Raw genomic sequence first — 19,536 nt, 5'->3', positions numbered from 1 at the left:
ATATATGAAAAGATATGATGGCAAGCTGGGATCTCAGTGTAGAATCAAAACAAGGAGAGCTCTTTTAGATTTTATCATTTCTGGAATAAATTAAACCCAATAGAAAATGAGAATATCCTAAGTTTCCTTTTAGGATTCTAATTCTAGAAGAGTGTTGAGTTTTTGTCTAGCAAACTTAACGTACCACTTTTACGATAGGAGAATACGAAATACTCCAAAATGACAGTAACTTCTTCCGATTAAAATTAATCTAGCGTCAATGTGTCATCGTTTTGCTAATGTGTTCCAGCATCTTATATAGTGGATCATTTTAATTCACTATGAATAAAGTGATGCCCCCTTTTGGTCAGTCAGTGGCCTGTCCTGCCTGATGATTAATGTTCTCTGGAGTCAGATTTCATTACATCGTTTTAAAAGAGCTCACAATTCTCTAATAAAGGCATGATCCACAATCCAAATGCTTCCCATTTCCTAAATGTCGTATCTATTCAGAATCACTTTTTCTGACTTCATTTATCACGTTAAATTGTTATTCTCGTATCTTTCCATTGGGCCACAGACCTTAGCTCTCTTTTTAGCTGCTCCTAAGCTGTCCTTTCCTCTTATTTCTGGAAATTATTTTCCTGCCGAAATGAATTATTCTCCACTTTGTCCCTATCAAACTCAACTTCATTTATATCTTCCCACTTCTTCAATTTGTCAAGATGTTTTGAATTTAAACCTACAATAAGAAAGTCATTCCACCCAAGTAGATGTCATCAGTACAAATACACTTTGTATTCATTTAAGTAATTGATAGAAGAGTGTCTGTTTTACAGCTGAAGATACCAATCTGAATTGCCTTCCCTCTAAAGTTAATTTAGAAATATTGCTGACTGCTGTGGTAAAATTTATTACACAGTGGGAAAAATGAGATACAAACAATCTCGTTTATTTCTTGAATACTTTTTAGATATCATGCTAGACTAAGTAACCGAATCTATTTTTTTTTTTTAAGTCTCACCGTTCTAAAGCATATGAAATCAGATAATGAGGTTTTTGGAATTTTTAACAGATTAGTGTTCTTTATTTTTATTTCTAAATAATTAAGGACTAGGGGGAGGTGCTGGATATTTGCAAACATTCCAAGTTAAAATATGGAACAAATGAAAAACAGTGTCATAAAGTAGTAAGTAGAACTTAGGTACCCACTGTATGTGCAATCATGCTTGATACAAAATACAGTAAGTTAATATAATCCTTGACTTCTTATATTGGTAATGTCCACTAGGATTGAGAATTCTGATTAGCTTACTTAGCTTATTTTCACATCAACAACTCTGGATATTTTGATTAGAAACAATTATTGGATGAATTCATATCTATTATACATAAGCTTAAAAATATATGAATTTTGTTTCTCTCATTATGGTGAATAATATTACTTTTTCTCTTACCTTTATCTTTGATTTCATAAAACACACAAGGAAATCCATTTGGCATATTCTTCAAGTCAGGGAAATGGCTTACTGTATACCTAGTCTCAGCTGCTTATTTATTACACAAGGATTGATTTTTTTTGTAATAAAAAATGTAGATGATTTATTAATTATGATCATCTGGATTTATACAAGTGCAGATGAATTTGGAACCTTCTTAAATATTTACATTAAAACCTGTAAACATTCAGAAAATCACAGTAGGAGACCAAAATTATTTACAAAGGATCATTTATTAAACATTTTTTTTACAAAATACAAAGATTGTTGTTCTGCATGAATACATCATATATGAAAAAATAATGTGTTATTACTGATTTAAATTTGAAGACATTCAGAATTTTACATTCTACCAACTTGAATCAGTTTTGCGTTGCAACTTGTCTAATGCCATTGCCAATCAGGAGGGGACCCTTTTCCTTGTTAATTAAATCATATTCATAACAGCTAACATTTTATAGAAACAAAATCAGACAATGTCTGTCATACAAAGCTCTTTCTGCAAGTAACTGATTTGCCTATGATCCTAAATTTTTTTTCAAAGCTATAAGATAGGAAGAGTTGAGGAGCTAGGTAAGTTTTATAATAATGTATTAGCAGCAGTTGATAGAAAATGCAACATAAGATTTGTTTTGTCTGTGGTACAAGAATATGTCCTATCAGACTCTAATGTATTTTTCTCTACTTGAACACAAGTAAGCATGTGCTGACTGTTTCTGGGATGACAAAATGTATAAAAGACAAGAAGCTGGTTCTGGTTGTCATCGTGAGTGCCTATTTTCATCAGCTAATATGAATGCATTGCTAAACGTAGTGAAGACAGGAAAATGACTTAAGGGTAATATATACAGAGTTAAAATACATTTTTTATCCACTTAAGAGTGATTTCAGGCACTGTGGCTGTTCAGGATAGAGTGTTTCATGGTTTATTCTTGATAGCAATGTAATTGTCAGTGCAAGCAAGAGCAAATACCTGCCCACTGTCACCCATGACCTCGGACATCTGGAATGTTCAAAGCAAATTCATCTTCTGCATCTTCACTCTGGAGGCATCTTGGATACAAATGTCTCATAGTTTGCTCTTGATAGCAATTTAATTTTCAGTGCAAGCAAAAGCAAACACAAAGTTGCTCACTGTCATACACACGACCAACACATCTGGAATATTCAAAGCAAGTTCACCTCCATCTTCACTGTGGAAGCATCTTTAATAAGTGGCACTTAGTGTAAACCCTCTAACAATCATGAAAAACAGACTTGAGATGCCTGAATTTAATAATATTAAAAACCACCAGCATAGTCATCTCTCTGTGTAAACGATGTTTGAGTAAGGCTTGCCATCACAACATTTCTTTCCTGAGAATGGAGCTGGTCCCCTCTGTGTCTATCATAAGTGCGCATGCTCTGAGCTGTGGTCACTGTCGTGGCTGTCTTCATTGGCTAGAGAGTCCCCTGTTTGCTGGAGGGTGGCTGCACCAATTCCCGAAAGCTCTGAAGGCAGAAGGGTTCCTTTTTTCACATTCACCAGTTCCTTTTCTCGAGCGGCAGCACCTTGCTGTCCTCCTTTTACTCTCTTCCACTTCATCCGCCTGTTCTGGAACCAGACTTTCACCTTTAACAGACAGGGAGCAAAGAAACAAAGGAAGGAAAGACATTAAATGGACATTTTCCCTCCATTTTGGTCATCACTGAATAAATAGCTTTTCAAAGGCCTATGCAAACATGCTGTGAAGGATTGAATATGAAAATAAATCAACACTGAATCTGATCAGGTACCACGTTCATGATAATTAAAAAACTTTCAGAAGGTATGAAGTACTATATTTCAAGTTTTATGACATACAATATAAAAACAGGTGAGAAAACTGTTATTTGGTTGTTCAAAGGTATTTAGCTTTATAAAGAGTTTCTGTGAATTAGAATTAACATTTAATAATTGTCTTGGTCAAACAACCCCCCGCCCTGCCCCCTCACTCTGCCACTGTCATTTCTGAACCAATTTTAAATATGCTCAGGTTGCTACTGATGAAGCTACATTTGGAAGGTCATTCTCTGCCACTGCAGTCCATTGCTGCATTCACAAAGCTTTACTTGACTGTTTTATCTCAAAGTGAGTCCATCTTCTTTGGAACTACTCTTTTTTCTCCTGCCCTTGGTACTTCTACTTGACTTTACAAAAATGTGAATTCCAATAATTTCCTGAAAACAAGATCAAGATAAAAAATTCTCACTGATATTGGTTAAATGCTAATACTGAGATTGCACAGTATTTTAGTCACATCAGCTTTGTAGAGATAAGTATTCCTTCTAAAATATTAATTGAATTTGCCTAAAACATTAAATCTATATAGAGATATATACATATATAATAAAACAAAAAATTGTAAACATGCGCTAAATGACCATCCATGACCGGAACCAGAATGACGTTGGCATCATTTCATCTTCCTAGTTCCTAGGAGGAACTTTTCCTTCCCCACTGCACTTCTCATCTTTGTTTATTCTTGTTAAGCTAAGTGTTCCTAAAACATTGCATTTCTCTGTCCTCTCCACTCAAAGTTACCACAGCTTGAATTTTGTGTTTATCATCCCCAAGCCTTTATTTAAAACCAACAAAATAAACAGAAACAATAGCTTTTTTCACCACACATGATCCTAAAAAGTCTCGTTTAACTTTGTTTTGTCTTTTAGGTTTATCAAAATGGAATGTTCTTAACTCCAGGCTTCTTGCCTTATCCATGTTGATTCAAGGGACAGCGTTCATTCATTTTTTATGTCTGTATGCAATTCCATTGTGTGAATATACTGCGGTGTACTCATTTTCCTGTCCAAGGACACTTGAACTACTTTCTTTTCTTCTTCAAAAATGATGCCACTATAAACATTCTTGCATTTGTGTTGTGATAAACATGTGATAGAACTTCTCTGAACATACATCCAGGAGTTGCTTCAAGAGGTCACAGGGTGTATGAATGTTCAATTTCACATAATACAGAAAAATTACTTTCCACAGCTTCATCAATTTAACGCTCCCCTCACCCCCCAACCATCAGGGGTGTATTAACCCACATCTTTATCAATATTTGGAGTTATCAATTTTTTTCAATATAACAACTATAAATGTTATCTCATCATGTGATTATTTCGTATTTCCTGATTACTAATGAAGTAAAGCACCTTTAAATGTTTATGGCCCATTTCTTCTTTTGGGAAATGCCTCTAAAGTTTGGGTTGCATTGAATTTTTTCTTTCTAGTTTTATTCCTTATGGACTTTAAAAATATGTTCTGAATGCTAATTTAATGCTTTGTGGTTACACAGATGTATTACATTCTAAATTTATAGTGTCTTTTTTCTTTCTTTAGAGTATCTTTTGATGATCGGAAATTCTAAAATTTATTATATTCAAATTTATCATCTGTTTCTGTTACAGCTATCTCTTTTATTCAAAAAACTTCTGTCTTCTGAGACCATGAAGATATTCTTCTATCTCTCTTTCTAAAAGTATTACTGTTGGCATTTCAAGTTGAAATGCTTAATCCATAAAGTATTGATTTAAGTATATAGTGCAAAGAAAATTTCTAAATTTACTTTATTCCAGATGTATAACAAGTTGTTTCAAGACCATTTATCATATAGTCCATCCTTTTTCCAGAAATCATTGTTTCAACTCTGTCATACATCAAGTTTCCATATATGCATAGCTTTATTGATATACTCAATTGTTATATCTTGTGACAAAACTACAGTCTTACTGTAATTTCATAGTAAGTCTTTATATCTAGCAGAGGTAGTTCTGTTTCATTCTGCTTCAGGAATATTTTGAATATGCTTCATTTGTAGTTCAGACACAATATCAATTTCTATAAATAAATGTACAGTGCTAAAGAGAAAGTGAAGACAAATACATTGCATTTCTAAAGATATAATTATTTTAGTAGTCTTCAAATCACAATACTCCATCAAAATTAGTACAGTTTTCTCAGATGCTGGCACCAAAACACTATTTAAGGCAAGTCACTTCTCAACTCTGGATTTTCATTAATCTATCAGGCCATAATTAAAATTTTGTATCATACGTTACCCGTACATATATTAATCCACTTAACAATAAAAAATAAGAAAATGTAGGAAAAAATTGCTTAAAAACCCAGAATGTGTGGTAAAAAGATTAACAACTAGCTGATGTGTGTTCATGCATTATTATTACTTATTAACCAAATGATAAATTGTTACTTTTTATCACATACCAACCTAGGACTAAGCAGGGATACTGTTAAGTGCTATGTATGCATTATTTCTATTTCATTTTTTCCACATATTTTTTCCATTTTTCAAACATTATTTCTGTTTTATAGATAAGGAAATTGAGCCTCAAAGGTTAAGTGACTTGCCTAAGAGTACACAGATGGGAAAACGTGGTGCCAAAAATTTAAACTTGGAGGTTGGTTTGGCTCCAGATAGAGTTTTTTGTTTTTTTATTGTTGTTGTTCCTGGTATATTTCAAACTCCTATTTTTTAAGCCTTCAGGTTAGAAAAGTAAAGCATACAAAGTATGTGAAATCCATCCATATGAATACTAAAATTCAGGTAATTCTCCTCCTCAGTATAATGAGGTGTGTAAATATGACACTATTTTCCTGTACCATAATTTCGGTGATTATACTACTCAGTTTAATTACCTTTGCAAGCTTGACATTTCATGTTTCATTAGATCTTTTCCACATGAGTTGGGTTCCTACTTCTGGCTTCACTTCTAAATTTCTGTGTGAATTTGAGAAAATTATACTTCTCTCTGCCTCAATTTTCATATTTGTAATGTTGGAATAATGAGCCTTTCAAGATTCTCTATAGGGACATTTTCTCCATGGACAATTCCAGATGGAAGAAACACATCATCATCATTGTCACCAAGAAGTGAAATATCCAGCCAAAGTCATTTTGGCAGAAAAATGGGAGGAATAGGTTTCTTAAAATCTACACTTATTTCCTTTTCCGGGAGAAGGGGGTGCAGTAATTCTATAATACCAGGATAAAATCTGTTATGTGCAATTCTAAATGAGAAAAATGTTAAGAATATGGTATTGATTTTAGAAACAGTATCGGCTGTTTTGTGTTGTTTCCTATGTCTACCATGGGAAATCTGGCCATTTCATTTTTCTTTGCAGACTGATGAAAGACTTCATAGACTTCAATAGTAGCTATATATCCATACGTGTATATGGCCATGTAGAGATATGCATATACACGTGGGAACAGTTGATGATTATATAAAAATCAAATAATCCTAATGTCTTTAAGTATTTTCCTTAAGGACCAAGCTATGTGTTTGATACAAGAACTCCAAGAAATTAGTAATGGAACGAAAAAGAGCAACAGATGCATGATGAGTACATCTTATAAAAATGGGAATAAAGAGTCCAGAGCTTTAAAAGTCAGTGTGCCCCGATTTATTTTCAAACATACTATAAAATACTGGGGTGAACTGAAATAAGGAAAGAAGGTTCTGGGGAAAAGGGTATGTTTTCCTTCTACCATCACAGTATTAAAAACAAATCTACCAAAGTAATTCCAGATTATAAACTGATATTGCCATTGGAATAATAACATTGCAGTTTATAAAGAAACTTTATAGTTTAATTTATTCTCACTTAATAATCCAGCTTCATTGGCTGGCTTGAAAAAACATAACTTTTGTTTTGTTTGTAAGATAGCTAAAGGATAATCATTCAAATGTTTAATGATTTAAAAAAACACCAATTATTTTGATTAAAATTTACAAGAAAGTATCATATAATAACCTGCATTTATAGACTAAGTGAAGTAAAACTAACCTCACATTTCCTTGGTGGTTTGGAATCTCTGTTTATTCATTCATTCATACACTTAATATTACTGAATATCCAGCAACAGGTAAGAGGGGCTAGATTGAGGAACGTGTACAAATAAATAAGAAATAATTTCTGCCCTCAAGGGCAGTTTACTGACTATACATGAGGCCTCTGGCATGTACTGAAATGCGTAAAGATTAGTTTCATATATTACAGAATATCCCTAAACTGTTGTTCTAGCTGGTGTCATTGCTAATCTCCTTAATAAGAGATTTCCCCAGTGGTCCATGAGATAGCATGAACTCTACCCCTACACTCAATATCCCACACTGCTTTGCTGCCACAAAATTATAGAAAATAATTTCTTTCTTCTGGCATTGTTGTTTTTATTGGCATCCTGTGTACCTCTGAATTTTTTGTCCCAGTAACTTAGGGTAGTACCGTAGGTGCTAGGAAATTGGACCGTCAACTATTTTGCACACAATTACAACAAATCTGTCCATCGTGAGGCATGATATATAAATTTTGTGAACTTACATTATTTTATTTGGGCTTAAAGTCAATTTTATCTCCTATCTGCAGTTTCACTGGAAAATGCTGGTTAATGAGACTTTTTTTTAACGTTTCCTTTTTTTAAGCTTGAAACTAAGACAAGATTCCACACAAAGTGTGTTTTGTTATACAGTATGATTAACAACTCAGATAAAAATAAATTCTCCCACAAGAATCTGAGTAATGAAAAAATACTATTGTTCATGAAATCAAAACAATATGAACCAAAACTTATAGGCTCTTAATATCTCTGCATGAAGATAATATATTTCAACAAAATCTTCATAATAAAAATAACAAAAGTGAATAACAGCCTGCAGTATTAGTAGTATTAGTAGTAAATATAAAGTGCTTAGTTACCGACCTTACTTTTCAGACCATCTGCTTATTATGAAGTCTCACTTTTTACCCCTTAGTTGACAAAGTATTCAGTATTTACATTGCCTGGATGATCAAACTACCTTTTAAATAAACAGAAAAATGTTTATTCACATCTTGACTTTTTACTGAAGAAAGAAGCCAAGAGAATTTTACTGTAGTTAATTTGTTTAAATGATGTATGTCAGAATCTAGAAATCATATTTTTCTCTTTAATAAAAATACTGTAAATGAAAGTCATTGTTGCCATTTGCTAAATATCCATTTTATCTCTTTGATTTATTTATTTGTTCACATACAACCTCCTATGTGTAAGTTCACAGTACCTGTCTTTTTAGGGATCACAATATATCACAGGAGAACACAAATGAAATATGTATTTTTATTATCATAACAATTTCCTAAGATAGCCAGAGGCAAATTGGTTGATAGAAAGTAGACTTTACACAATGCTATAACCTATATTTATAGAATACCATAAATGTCTGTCTTTTGAAGAAACAATCATAACATACAACATCTGGATGGAACTGAATATTTCAGGGACATATCCAGATGTCTTTAAACATCTGGAGTTTGTAGATTTAATATTTCAACTGTTTCTATTTGTATCTGGGCACTTGAAATCCTGTAGACTCTGTCTAACAAATATTTATCCACATCTCTAAAATGTGAAAACATGTAAAGATCAATTGTATAAATACAATTTTGAAATTTAATCACATTCCTTGTGATTAAATTTGGTCACGGCAGCTGATCTAGTAAACCTAATGTAAACAGACTGTAGTAAGACTTACCCAAGTAATTCAGTGGCAAAGTCAATAGTTAAACTGAAGAAATAGAACCAAGAATGCTCCATAAGGAAAGGATGAAAAATGGGGAAAGAAAGCTCCCTACTCTTCCTGCTTGAGTAGATTTATATCTGATTAAGAGAAAGAATCCTTTAGCTATTTCCAAAAAGCTCATGAGAGCTACCAGTTGACTCTGCTCTTTCTACACCAGTGCAATATGGGCTTAAGAGGTGGGTGTGTGGTGTGGTTTGTGTATGTGTGTGTGTGTGTGGTGTGTGCATGTGTTGGAAGGTGAAGGGGGTTAGGACATAGTCTATGACTAAAGACTGAATTCCTGCTTAGAGGACTGCCTCTCTCCTTTCTCCTCTATTTTAACACAGTGTTTATAACCAAGAAATCATTTCCCTGCCTCTACAATTTTTAGTTTTGCAGCCTCTTTTTTTCTATTTAGAATGCTTGAAAACCAGGCTCACAAATGTAGTCATAAAACATTTGCTATTCCACATGTCTTTGAACAAACTGAATACACATTAGCTACGGGCAAATATTATATTAAATAAGAAATAACCTCTTCTTGAGGCAACTACAATTATCCATAATAAATTATAATGCTATGGGTTCTATTACAAGACAATCACATGTATCATATTCTCCTTTCCAAAAATGCAACCAAAGTAACCACTCACATGATGAGCAAAATTCTTAAAGAATTGATTCCTTTTAAATGGACCTTTAGAAATGTCATAGTAAATGCTAACAATTAATACCTCTTCCTGTCATGCCTGATGAAATTCAATTCAAATGGCCTATTTTACCAATATTAATTTACAGAGAAAATTCATTACACCTAATCCTATTTTTTACGCAAGATTAAAAAAATAGATATGCGTTTTAGTTATTTTAAGTAAGGTATTGTTTACTAAGGTACATCATGAATAAATGACTTCAGCAAATCTGAGTGGAAATACCAAAACTAAATTAGGTATTTTTCTCCATTATTGTGTTAAAAAAATTCCTGAATAGTAATTCTTGAATACATGGAATTTGTGTATTCTGATTCCCTATTGGTACTTACTTGTTAAAATTACTAAAACCAGGTAGAATGATGGCCTTTGTTCTCAACATCTTACCTAAACTCTGGGATAATGTTTAACAATAGTCAGCAACACATCAAAATCAGCATATATCATGTTGAGGAACAGCCTCTACTCTAGCCACTGTCTAATAAAGTAGAACCCATCAAATAGAAATGTTTGGTTGAAATATAGAAATTCATTATTCTTAAAGGAACAGTAGAATACTGGCAACTTCCTATGGTTCAATCGAATTAAATTAATATTCTGATTATTTCTAGACAGCTTTAAGTTCAATATCAGAATATCTGTGAGCCTTCACTACATTCTTATTAGATGTCGGGACTGTCTCCTTAGAGGCAAGATTATTGTAAGATTTTTTCTTTAATATTACACTTTAAATGATGATCTTGTGATATAATGCATGATATGTTTCAGAATGTTATTGTTGATTAAATATAAATTAATATATTTGTTCCCTTATTGATGAAATTATATAATGAAATGTGGCAAATTCTGAGATTAATGGAAAGATTATCTCTATTTTTTTCATTATATCAGCTTGATGAATCCTTACAGCAAAAATCTAAAGAGCAAATTTCAATACAGTTTCTAAAATTAAGGCATATATGTATATATATATATATATATATATATATATATATATATATCTCCACACCTACACATACACAGACATATATGGATGTATGTGTGTGTATGCATATAGATAGAGATATATCTGTGTATCTCTATATCTATCTATTCATCTGCCTAACAGCATTAAAATAGATTATATATTTTCAAGGCCAATGTTTTTCTATATTATTTCAAACTTGGATATTTACATTTGTAAATGATTAGAGTTCAATTATTTATCTCTCAGCACTCTACTTTATATAGCTAATGTCTCTGAAAATTAATTTAGGAGAGGGTTGAATTGTTAATATTCTCTTTTTAGATTTTGCTTTATAATTGATCTTCTTAAATTACTTTTTTTAATCATAGACTTCGTTTTGTGGAACCTACGGCGGTTCTGAATATAGCTGTTAGAGCTCACCACACATTATTAATATGCATTTATTTAAAAAACAAAACTGCATTACTCAGGAAATAATCTCTTTTTATCTCAGACTGATATTTCATCCTATATTCCACCATCAACTCCTATCATTTTTTCAGTCAGAGTCAAGTCATGTTTAATCTCTCAACATAGCAGATATACCAGATGTAGGCAAAAGAAACACCTTACTGTTATTCTAGATGACTGCTAAATACTACTCTAAAGAAATGAGGAAACAGTCTAAAATTACTACACAGGTAGTCTTGGATTACTCTGAGTAGACAATATGTCTGATCATGGAGACATAACTTATTAGCTAAATAACTAAAAGTATTCATAAAAATGTATAGAAATAACCCTGCAAAGCGGAGGGGTTGTGTAAAATGCTGAGCAAAAGACAAAACCCCTGATTAATCGGCACAGGCAAAATTCTTCATAGTCATCAAAAAAATGGATGCCCATTTGGAAAACACTTGGTGTTGAGCCATTTAATGATTTACGAGTAACAAACAAAACATAATCTCTCTCATTTCCTCTAATGGAATATGATCCAACTAGGTGGGATTTTCCATTTATCTTGGCAGAGATACTACAAGTTCGGTCTGTTTATGCCGGCAGTCTTAGTTTACAAATTCGCAACACTGCACCTTTGATTAGCTCTGTGAAACAATTTTGTGAAATGGAAGGATCTCCCATTCTTCCTACATTTGGCAGCCTTAACTCTACAAAAATCTCCGTTCTGTCACTCCTATCATTTTATGCAGCTGCCTTCTCTCTTCTTCCCACTGTGAGATATTAAACATTTGGTGTGAGCTTTCTCCAAGTGTATCTGGATAGATGAAAAGCCAGAATAAGATTGTCAGACTTAAAACTACCTTGGGACAGGAGAGTCTTCAGACTGACTGGCTCTTCGAAATATTCCAAGTGGCTCTGCCAGCGGAGGACTGTTAGCTGCTGATTGAGATGGGTGTATGAGAATATGTTGTTCACTGGAAACTATAAGTTAGAAGCTGGAAGACTACTAGAGTGGTAAAAGTTCTGCAAAATGGCATTATATAATATTTATATATTTAGCATTTTATATATATAGAAATATATTAAAACTCAACTTTATTTCAGTGTCTCCATTTTTATGTAACATAAATAATTTTCTTTATTATCTAAATGCTAACATGGAATTACTGTTCAAGATAAACCTCTTTTCTCCTGCCCTTCTCCTTCCCCATCTCCTTCCTTTTTGGCCAGATGGAGTACAAAGGGCTGTTAGACCTCCCTGACCTGTACAGGCATTGTATTATGGAAGACACAAACACAAGAGTCCAACTTCTTCGTGAGATTTCAGAACTGTTACTCAAATTTGAAAATTTGAGCCCTGAGTGATATTTAAGGATTTAGCATATCTTACTTTTTTCCAAAAGGAAACCTAATCATTATTGCAAATATTTATAATCATAGGACCACATATATGTGGCCCATCATAAAATGTGTGGCAGGTATGGTGACTGGTGATAGAAACATGGTAGAGGTATCTATAAATAAACTATCTGTAAATAGTTATACATATACATATTTTATAGGCAATTATGTGCAATTTCTGAATAAAAGTACATCTAGAAATGGTTTCTGGCTATAAAGTGAGGTTTCATTATCGAGAAAGTTATTTCTGTAAAACAATTCTACTATTGATTGAAATGGTTCACTATTTGTTGCTTTTTCCCTTTACATTATATAGAACATACAAGTTCTTTCTCTGTATTTGAATCTTGAAAGGCTTTTAAAAAATCGAGAAAAAATATTTTAGGACATTAAACATTCTACAAAGTTAAGGAAAACACTGCACAATATGAAGTTAGATATAATGTTCTTTGGTGTATACATTTAAATTACTTTAATAAATCTCATGTAATTTTAAAATACAGAAAAAATAAATCTTGCAGCAGAATGGAACTGAAAAAAGTGCACATCCATAATTAGAATATTTTACATATGGAACACCTATAAAAAGAATTTATTATTAAAGAATTTATTATTTAAGAATTTAGATGTCAAAACACAGATTAAATAAATACATATGTACGGCATTAACACAAAATCAGAGTAAATGAATAACTATATTCCAATTAAAAGAAGATGAATGAAAATGGTTCCGTTTATAGCTCTATGTTTATAATTTTAAAAGTCCAACCATGAAAAAATGAAATGAAAATATCTCACTGGGACGAGAGCACTTGCATCTTGGTGGAATATGCTTTCAGAATTTTTAGAATAGCAAAATTGATGCCTGACAGCATACAATATTTTTCTGACAAATTTAGCAGAGTAAAATTCAGCCCAGAAAACATAAATGACGTCTTCAGATTCTTAATTTAAGATACTAAATGTACACAGAAGCATAGGGGAAAAAATGAATTGGTATAACCAGGAACATTCTCTCATACGACTCTGACATTCCTCTCTTGTGATATTTAGCACTCATCACAATCGTTATTATTTGTTCAGTTTTTGCCTCCTCCATAAGCTCTAATGAGACTTGCCCAGCTTACTTTAACAAGATTTTATTTCTAGCATCTAGCTCAACAAATATTTGTGTTACAAAAGAACTAATTCACTATGTCCTGCATGGCGAAGACTTTTTCCCCTCTCTGGGTGTTAGGTGTTTTATGGTTTATGCTAAAATTTCTTTCACATCCATTATAATATATAAATCTGAGTAGAAGAAAAAGAAGGTAGTTTTAGTTTCCATTCTATGCCTTGGGCACATTGTTACTTGCTTAAGAATACACAATTACAAACTGGCAAATCTAGGATTTTTGTCCCGTATTTCTCATAATAATTCAATTTTTTCTGACTAACAAATACTAGTCATAGTTTTTATTGGGAATTCAGACTCCACATGAAGGCATTTCCTTTTTATATTAACTTCCAAAACCACTGATAGAGATTTATAGGATAAAATATTTTTTTCTGCACAATACCAAATTTTCAATCCTTTGGAAACCTAATTATCTCTCAGGGTTTTTTGCTTGTTTGTTTGCTGCCTTTATTTTTCCCCCATGAGGCTATAGTTTGATTGTTTCACTAATGATTGCCAAAAAATTTTGCCTTCTTTCCCCTTACTGACTCCCATAAGTGATCCCCACCTACATGGCCACTGAGGTTGGTCATATGATTTGCTTTAGACAATGGTCCATTAGTAAATATGATGCAAGCGGAGGCTTGGAAAGCCTTTGTACATTGGCATTCTTTCCTCTAAATACTGCTGGAAATGTGCCTAGCACCATTTGAAGAATCCCAGTGAGTCTATTAGAAGATGAATCCTCATGCAACAGAGACAAGCTGTCCCACATGGAGCTGCTTAAACCAACCCTTAGTCACCCACCAGCTGACTGCAGCTCCGTAAGGGTTCTAGGTAAAGCCAGAAGTAGAACTGTCCAAATGAACCCAGTCAAAATCTTTGACCTACAAAAATGTGAGCAAATTAAATGCTGGTTATTGTTTGAAGCCACTAAGATTTTTGAGTGGCTTGTTACACAGCAAAGGCTAACTTTGACACAAAATTGAAAAGAGATCTATTTTAAAAAAACAAAGGGTTAAAATTGTGTATATAAATTGATATTTTTCTCATATAATGAAAAAAAGAAGAAATATCCAAAATTTTGGATTGAAAATTCCCAAACCAAATTTACAAAATTGCCCCTAAAAAGAAATTATTCTTAGCCAAAAGTGAAACTTCCGTTTGTGATCAGATAACAAGTGATCATAAGACATCCCCAGAAAGGAAAGCATGGATCGTGACTTTTCTCTTGACTAACAGCACAGTAATGCATCCTATTATTTCTGCAGATCACAAGCAAACTCTACTTTCTGATTTCCTTTATGTCTCCTTTAAAACATGATTTTATTTCCTAGAATTCACTCTCTATATAAAAATATTAAAGTGTAATTCCCCTCTTCTTTTTTTCCTGTTCCTAGTTTAAAAAAAAATAAAAACAAAACAGATGATGTAGATTTTGGATCCTGCTTTCCAGCATGCCAAACGTTGTACGCTTATGGAGGGAACTTTGTATGCGAAGTTCAAGGGAAGGAAAATGTTGTGCTCCATAACTTAGGTACTAGTCATAATATTTAATAAAATATAAACTGCCAATAAATAAAACCACATAAAAGTGTTCCTCCATATATTTTCACTACCCAGAAATATCCTACCAAATGCTGAAACACAGAAATTACCAGAAGGAAAGCAGATGATTTAAGAAATTGGATAAAACAACTTGCTCTCCTAAGATAGTATTCATTTGTCCACACCCTGTTTATATTTCTTTGGTTCCAATGGGATCCCTGGAGGAGGTGCACACAGTGAAACAGGAAATGAGACTCTAGTCCTAAGAGTGCCAATCATAACTGCACTGTCCATAAAGATGTTTGCATTTGCCTTTCAGGAATGTTTTTCTAAAGATTAGCAACTATTAACCATCAGTAGGCTAGATTCTCCTAGGGAAAATCAGGATCCATACAAGGAGTGCTCTGGGAACACTACTGGAGCAAATCATTTGCCATTCAAATAAAATCCAAGAAAGGACCTAAAAAGTAATTAATTAAAACTATTATTTAGATTTTATTACCTGGTGTCCATAGATCTTTAATAATTTCAAAGAGTTCTCTAAATGAATGAGTATCAGAATTTTGAATTTCTGAGACTAAAACAATTTCAAAAATATCTGAAGTAATAGGGTAGAAATATTTACCAATGATCCATATGCCCTTGCTCTCATCAGTTCCCAGATCCCTTGAATTTAAGTGGTACCATTGACTATTTCCAGACATTAGAGTGTAAATGGAAGTGACATGGGTCATTTCCAGGTGAAAACATTAAAAGGTCAATGAATGAACCTCCAACTCTTTCTTACCTCCTGTGTTACCAAGGACACCACATGTTGAGATGCCAGGGAGTCAGACTGGGTCCCGAGTGACTATTTGGAATGCTGGACTTGTAAAGTTAGGATGGAGAGTAAGCAAATAATGAACTTTTCTTTTATGTCTTTGGGGTTTGGGGGTTAATGTGTCCCTACAACATAAACCCTATCCTGGGTAATAGAGGAAACTAGCATGGGGTTGTTTCTATTATGCTAAATAAGGAGATTTTAAAATATAGGCAAACCAAATTTCTCTCTGTATGCCATCATTATGTAAAAGAAATAATATGTTAAAACAAACAAAAAAAATAAAGGCACAATCACAGAATAAAGGATGATTCGTTAAATGGAATAAATGTAGTGTTCTTTAAAACATCGCTATCTTATTCTTCCTTAATTTTGTTATTTTGCTGGGCAAAAACCTCATCATGAGATAGAAAATCTGTCTTCCAAATGGTATTTAAGAACCACAGATCTAGATATTTCAAAAATGGAGAGAGAAGACTGTTGACCTGAAGCAATTAAAAATATCATATAATGAAAATGTCCCACGGTACCTGTCTTTCAGTCAGATCCAAATTCACTGCTATCTCATATCGCCTCAGTCTGGTCAGATAATTATGATGGGCAAATTCTGCTTCAAGTTCTCTGATCTGCTCTTTGGTGAAAGCTGTCCTTTCCTTCCTGGGTTTGCTATTGACTTCTGACTTGTAATTTCCTTCCTGGGAATCTGAAAAGAAATAAGACAGAATTCAACTTAGTTCATTCATGGAAACACATTCAGTCACATCATTCATATCAGAAATATTTGTTGAGTAACTACTTTTTTCAAGTACTGTGTTAGACATGGGAAAAATAGTGATAGACCAGTAACACTAATCTCACCTCAACAGAGTGAGCTGAATTTCTTTTTTTTCAGTGTGCCTCCAAATGACTAACGGAGTAATTGTGGAAGTGTTTAGTTTTCTTCTTTCAAAATATGAACAAAAATGGAACTGCTGTTAATATGCTACTATCATAATGAAATAAACCAGAGTCTTTCTAGAAAACAATTTTATATCTGAAATAATTTAGATATAAAATTTCTTCAGATAAGTTTTTCAACATATATACTTGAGGTCTAAGTATGGTGACCAGAGTGATCCTAAAAAATAATGGTGATTCAGTTTGTGACTGAGCAATTCAAACATTTAGTAGCTGGACCACAAAAATTAGTCCAAGCTCAGACTAAGCATACATAAGTGTATGTGTGTATTTATTGACCCTTTAATTTTTATTTCAGTGCAGTCTCCTTGAAGGCAGTAGCAATGCTCTTCTTTCATTTTACATAATAGTTAGTTCAATGAGGAATCTATGAATAAAATTTTGTTCATTTAACTCAAAACATGACCAGAGTTTTAAAGTGTTTTTTCACTACATATGAGACAAACATAGGATGTAAAACACCTAACACTATCTATCCAAGCATCAAATCTTTTATAGTGCCACGTAGAAATAATAATAATTTACAGAATACAATGCCATCTTTCCTCCTAAGAGTTCAAGACATAGTTAACATATAGTTTTTATTTATCCTCATAATATTCCTGAGATGTAGGTTAGAAGATGTAGGTGAGAAGATATACTGAAGAGCAGAATGTGTGCCTATAATGGAAAAGTATTCCACATACACCAAGTAATAGATAATCATACCAGCTCTAATAATTCATGTCAAATTTATCCTCAGTGAAATATCAGCATAATCAAGATAAAGTGGCATGTTTGTTCTCTCTTGAAAATTATTTCAGTTTTCTAATTACTTTTGCCCATGTACACACAAGTTAGTGATGCCTCTATGTGGCAGGGATACAATGATCTCTTTCACGAGGCCAAGTGAGAGAAGTGATACAGGAAAATAGATAGTCAACCAAAGATTAAAAAGAGAGACATTTTGATTTTTTAATTGACAAATGTAGTATGGTACACCTTTATGAAGGATCTTTTAAGGCAATATTTGTTTCTTCATCCAATCATGTTTACACAGGCTATATAAAACAATTTTTGTTATTTTTCTAGTGTTCTTTTCCTTTCTTTCTGGCTTGGGGTAGTCTAACTGAAGTCAAGAGGGGACTGCATAGTGGAAATCCACTAGACAAGTTGCTCTAGTGGAAACAAGTTTGATTTGACTCTTACCAGAATCTAAGTTGGCCAAATGTAAAGTTTTCCAGGTCTAGTAGCAGTAGCGGCAATAGGTGTGCATCAAAATTTTGGTACATGTGGCCATTACTTTTGCTCTGAGGGATCACAGGGTATGTTTCACTTTTCTAGTGCATTGGTACTGTTGGAAATTCTTCAGATTTCACTGACCACGTTTCTGGGCTTGTGACTTACCCCGCTGTTGACCAGCTCCCCACTCTGTCAGGGAAGGCAGGACTTTATCTGGTGCAAAAAGCCGTTTGTGATATGTCAGGCACAGGCTGACTGTATTTTATAGTAAGATGCTGGGACCAGATGAGTTAATGTATTAGATGATATGCTAGCTCTCAGGTAGGCTGTGTTTACACAATGGCAATTTACCTGGCTCTAAGTGGAACTCACAGTCCATCACCCACCTTTTTTAGTTATAGTTTTGTCAATCTCCACATCTTTGGAGCATTTAGGTCTTCTGGTATCATGTGAACAAAACTTTCCAATGATTGATTTTTTTTTTTTATTTAACTTTTCCATTGGCTGTTCTGACAGATTGCAAATTCAGTCATAGCCCAGAATATTCAGATAAGTCCCTCTCACAAGGATTCATGTTCTCACGTGAATAAAAAGTATTTTTGCCAATTTGGAGCCATGCTCAGTCTGAAATCTGTGGTTGATTATTCTTTATGTGGGGACAATGCTTTTTTCCCTTCAATAATGCAACTCTGGAAACTGACAGCAAAGCCAGAGCATTTTTTCTCATGAGCAATTCAATTTGAATGATTCATGGTTAACACATTCCCTTACATAAGCATGAATGAACAAATTCACATTGAGGAAAGCCTATTAAGTTGTATTTATTTTTGAAACCGATTTCCTTTAACTTTTGAAGTATTCAAAAATTCTTCAAAAATGCCACAAACATACCCCCCACACACACACACACAAACACACAAAGACATAAACACAGTACTTGGGCCAATGTGTACAAGAAGGGTCACATGGAGTGGGTCCATATGCATACCCACTGAAACTAGAAATATAAAAGAGGAGGTTTGTATACCCAATGACTGAATTTAAACAAAAGTTTGGCTAAAATTCAACCCTGAAATACAAAATCCAACTTACCAAGTGCATGAATTCCAAACTCAAGTAGCTCACAGAGTGAAATCCAGTGACTAAAATGATGTGAATTGTGTGCACTTACATTTACAATAATCACAAATGGGATAATTGTATTGTAATTAATATGACAAGAGCGGGTATGTGCTTCTTGATTTCATCGCCTAAGA

The 19,536-nt window shown here is 33.3% G+C and overlaps 1 protein-coding gene across 1 annotated transcript in view; it reads right to left on the bottom strand.

The window, feature by feature from the left end:
* Positions 1-1,692: 1,692 nt before the first annotated feature.
* MEOX2 (mesenchyme homeobox 2) overlaps positions 1,693-19,536 on the bottom strand; it is a 65,834-nt gene continuing 47,990 nt past the window's right edge. The window contains exons 2-3 of the mRNA XM_010984637.3: positions 16,633-16,805; positions 1,693-3,090 (exon numbers count right to left, since the gene is read on the bottom strand). Coding sequence (XP_010982939.2) covers positions 2,866-3,090; positions 16,633-16,805 — 398 coding nt within the window. The 3' untranslated portion in view covers positions 1,693-2,865. The remainder of the gene's footprint in view (positions 3,091-16,632; positions 16,806-19,536) is intronic.

This window comes from Camelus dromedarius, chromosome 7 (genome assembly GCF_036321535.1).
Source record: "Camelus dromedarius isolate mCamDro1 chromosome 7, mCamDro1.pat, whole genome shotgun sequence".
Classification (NCBI taxonomy): Eukaryota; Metazoa; Chordata; class Mammalia; order Artiodactyla; family Camelidae; genus Camelus; species Camelus dromedarius.
Note: the sequence above shows the minus strand (reverse complement) of the source record. Positions and strands in the feature narration are given on the sequence as shown.